Below are 4,621 nucleotides of genomic sequence, written 5' to 3'. Positions count from 1 at the left end.
GGCATCCACATTTATCCACTAATGAGAATAGTAGTACATAATATGAAGATGCTGATAGTACTACTTTTCTGGTACTTACACTTTTTATAGTCACTAGGCCAGTCATCACTAGAACTAAGAATTTCCACATAGAAATGAACAGAGTCCCAAAATGAAAAATTTTGGAAACCTGCCTTACCTCCTTCCTACCTCTTTGATAAATTTGTTTTGTATCTAAATCAGATTTACATCTTTCACATAGGTTATAAATTTAAATTCATCTGTACTTTCACAGTTCCACATGTTCTCAGAACTGCTAAGTGCAGTATGTAAGGCTTACTAATAAGCAGTTCATTAACCCTGCAGTGATACCGTTGTAATTAGCTAGTTATTGATGATAGGAAAGGAACCAAGGGAAGTCAAGACATTGTAGGCATGTCATTTGCGCAGCTTCACCAGGAAGCTGCAGCTTTGACTCCCCAGGGAACCACCAGCTTATTTCCTGCAAAACATTCGGGGAAGGGACTGGACAAAGAGATGATAGCCACATGCCCAGTAAAGTTGGGGTGACAGGGAAGGTGCTTATCTGTTCATTACACCTGGGAACAGAAATTATCCAGAATGGGTGTGACCACTGCAAGTACGTGAAAATTTGGGAATACATAATGGCCTAAACAGGAGTTCTCTCTTCTTGTTCTTGGCACATTCTCTTGGCTCTCCTGCCTTCACCTCGATGGCCCAGGGCCATGGGGACCCCAATACAATGGAAAGTGGGGAAATAAGCTAAGCTAGGCAGTTGCTGGGCTGCACCTGGCTCCATCATGGAAAGGACATTGACAATGGCTCTGATTTTAGCTCTACTGAAGTCCCAGCTACACTTCTTTTATTACTGGACTAAGGAAAAGGGAAGTTAGGAAACCCAAGGGTGTAATTCCACAGAAATAAAGCTTTCTATCCTTTCTCATCCTCCTGTGGGGGCCTCCAGAAATTCTTACTCCAGCAGTACCCCAAGAACCCCACTTCCACAAGCTACCAGGAGAAATGAGGCCTTTCCTCCTCCCTGTTATGACAGAGGATAGAGCAGTCAACGCTCTCAAAGTTTTTTTATTGTAAAACACATCACTCAAGGTTAGTACAAAAATATTTATTGACAAAAAATAAACTTGTACTTCAGCAACTTGTTGAAAGCTCCAGGTGCTTTTCTGATGTTCCTAGGTCACTAAGTCCTTGATTTGTCACATTGCGGAGGGAAAGAAAAAAAGCTATGCTTGTTAGTTGAAGCAATCTTCCCCAATAATGATCATAAATAATAAGCGAGAGAAAAAATAAGCGAGGAGCTATTCAGCGATAGTCTTTGGTTCTGACAGAGGTGCTCTGTGGACTGCTGCATTGAGGATTTGCTGCTTTCATCCAACACCTCTGGGTCTTATGGTCTTGCTGTGAATGAAGAAAATACCTTATATTCAGTTTAAATAGGACTGTTTGAGGATGCAACTATTATGAGAACTTTTTAAAACCCAAATGCAGATTCTAAAGAGATGTGAAGATAGGCTTTTTACTAATCAATATGTAGTATCAAAAAGTACTTCCTGTATCTCATTTTGAAATGGACTATAATCCCATTGTAGTTGTGGCTCCATATTAAGTCTTAACTCTCATTTGGAGAGTTCTCTTCAGTAGCACACTTGCTGATACTTACTGTTTATTAAACTGGCATACAAAAACTTAAAGCTTCTCCTGATAGTGCCTGAAATTATGATGGGTTACTTCAAATGTGAACATACAGTTATAACCATCCTATCTAGAAGGTTCAGTCAATGTCAACAACGGAATATTTTTGTCTAAATTATAAGTACTTAGAATATAAGATACGTGTTCTCATTCGGCATCCAAAATCTATGAAGGCTTTTGGATTTGAAGAGCTTTTACCTTTGTGTGTTCTTAATTTGATACATAGTCTCTCAATTGTATTACTTCCTTCTCTCATAATCAAAATTCTTTTTTACATATGGCTTTAAGACAATATTAGAGGCAAAAACCTCTGAGTTTCCTCCTCTTTGGCACCTTCTACTATTCCTAGTTAGTTTTAAGGAACTGATTTCAAGGACCAATTCCAAAGTAGGACTAATTCTCCCTCTCCAACCTCTTCTTTAACACTCTCAACAGAGTTAGGAAAACAAAGTTGTTTCCATTTAAAAATCATCTTCACCTGCTATTAAATGAACTGAAGGATTAGGTATAAACATGATAGTCAACAAAATTTTAAGCAAAATAGAGGAGAAAAAGTAGAAAAAAGTCACCATTTAATGAACACTTAAGACCTACAACCATATCAATCTTTCTGTTTTTTCCATACCTTTATATTAAAAACTTGAGGTTTGGTCTCAACTTCCAAAGTTTGTGCATCATTTTCTTTGTAGTAACTTTCTGCCCCAACCGTATCCATAATATTGCTTCCATAATTCTGGGTATTATAGCCACTATCCATCTGACAGGAATGAGGAGGGGGAAAAATACACTAAGAATAACATTGCAAACTAATTCACTTATCCACAAAATTTTGAGGAGCTTTTATGTTTAAGTAAATTTAAAAATATTTAAGTGAACAGTTACACTATCATAACTGTAATAGTTGATCATAGTGAATGAAACCTAAAAGTAATATCCTATCTAATAAAGAGGAAATATGCTAATTGACCCTCACACCATCACAAAGATGGCGGTGCCCATAGCCAATAAGGAGGGAATATGCTAATTGGCTGCCCTGCCCTCAAAGATGGCAGCGCCCACAGACACAAGATGGCGGTGCTCAGCCCTGCTGGGGCAGAAGGCATGCAGCAAGGCTGGGCCTGCCCCCACCGTGCATCTGCCTCTGGAGTTCCCCCAGTCCCTTCAGCCCCCCAGCCGCCCAGGGCCACCTGAGGCTCAGGTAACCAGGGCCGACTGAGGCTTGCGCTGCCAGCAGTGGCAGCAGCAGATGTGTGATGGGGGCATCGCCTTCCCCGATCACCGGATCACCTCCCCCCCCTGAGGGCTCCTGGACTGTGAGATGGGGCAGGCCAGGCTGAGGAACTCCCCCTCCAGTGCATGAATTTTCATGCACCAGACCTCTAATATAAACATAAAAGGTAGTTCTACATAGAACTGGTTCTTCAAAGTAGTCACTTTACTATCTTGCAATTTTCTTGAGACTCAGTGAATAAGCCACTAAACATGCTTTCCTGTTACCTTGTGATTATACTAAGTAGATGAAAGTGATGATTACAATCAATTTCATCTCCAACTCATTTACCAAGCTTGTCTCCAAATGGCTTGGTTGCATCTCTAAATACAATCTACCTTTATGAGTATTCAAACATCAGTTTTGGTACATATATTTTTATTGAGTGCCAAAAAAAATGCTAGGCCTTCTATATGGCACTCCATATCATACCATTCTTATTTTCTCCTTACAACAACCCTCTTCACAGATTAGGAAGCTAAGACTCAGAAAGGTTAACTTTCACAATGTCAGGAAAAATGAGGTAATAAAGACTGAGGCTCCCAAGTTCCTGTCTACTACACACACTGCATTTACCTGAGCACCAAACAACACAAAACCCCACAAGGATTCACCTTGCACTTAGGCACGTTTTTGCAAATTAGGATCAGAGGGAAGGGAAAGGTGTGTACTTTTGCCCCCATCACAAGCATTAGACTAGCTTAGAAAGTGCATTCTATCATCTTAAGAAAAATGTTTCCAGTTTTCAGGGATGGATGTGTATGTGTTCACTACGGAGTCACGTTCCATTTGAATGAAACCCTTGTGATGTGTAAAATAAAAAAAATCTTGTACTACATCCCAGGGGAAACACCCTGTTCTGCTATCATTCTGCAACTGTTTGGTCAAAAATGTAATTATCAGATTGCCTCCAGAGACTCTGCCAATAACTTTTCCTTTTATTCATCAGTGCCAAGCAAATGGCTTATAAACTCAAAACTGAATACATAACTGAATATATTAAGGAAAAAGTTAATTGTCCAGTAGAGAGCAACTATGGCACACCAGAGTTTGTCCCACCCTTGAGGAAGGAAAGGATTAATGGTACCCTGTAAGATGTGGCTGACCACTGCTCTCATCAAGACTACTACTACTGTGAGGAAACCAAGATGACGGCATAGGTAAACGCCTGAAATTGCTGCCTCGCACAACCACTTCAAAACTACAACTAAAAGACAAAACAGACATCATCCAGAACCACAGGAAGGCTGGCTGAGTGGAAATTCTACAACTAGAAGGAAAGAGAAAAGCACACTGAGATTCAGAGGAGGTGCGGAAGTAAAGTGCAGAGGTATGGAGGCACACGCGGCAAGGGCTGGCAACTGAGGACTTGGTTGTCGCTTTCAATCGGGAGGGAGACACAAGCTCCCGACTGCTCTGAACTCCAGTTCCGGGCGAGTCTCTGGGGACCCAGACTCATATGGGGAGAAACTGTACTGTCTGGCATCGGGCGGAACTTGAGGGCGGCTTTTTCTCAAAGGTGCTTTCAGCGATTACCGTGTGATACTGAGACCCGGGGCCTCTTAGGGCAGGACTGAGGATCAACCATAGCTGTTTGCTCCACCCTGTTGATTCCCTGAGATCCCGCCCCACCCAAGCTGT

At 41.4% G+C, this 4,621-nt stretch overlaps 1 protein-coding gene across 2 annotated transcripts in view; it reads right to left on the bottom strand.

Annotated features, from left to right (window-relative positions):
* Positions 1 to 1,068: 1,068 nt before the first annotated feature.
* Positions 1,069 to 4,621, bottom strand: part of BORA (bora, aurora kinase A activator) — a 29,119-nt gene continuing 25,566 nt past the window's right edge. For both annotated transcript variants that reach the window (XM_005885648.2, XM_014532882.1), the window contains exons 11-12: positions 2,336 to 2,467; positions 1,069 to 1,416 (exon numbers count right to left, since the gene is read on the bottom strand). In XM_005885648.2, the coding sequence (XP_005885710.1) occupies positions 1,321 to 1,416; positions 2,336 to 2,467 (228 nt within the window). In that variant the 3' untranslated portion in view covers positions 1,069 to 1,320. The remainder of the gene's footprint in view (positions 1,417 to 2,335; positions 2,468 to 4,621) is intronic.

This window comes from Myotis brandtii, unplaced genomic scaffold, assembly GCF_000412655.1.
Source record: "Myotis brandtii unplaced genomic scaffold, ASM41265v1 scaffold92, whole genome shotgun sequence".
Taxonomy (NCBI): domain Eukaryota; kingdom Metazoa; phylum Chordata; class Mammalia; order Chiroptera; family Vespertilionidae; genus Myotis; species Myotis brandtii.
This window is presented reverse-complemented; position numbering and strand designations above follow the sequence as displayed.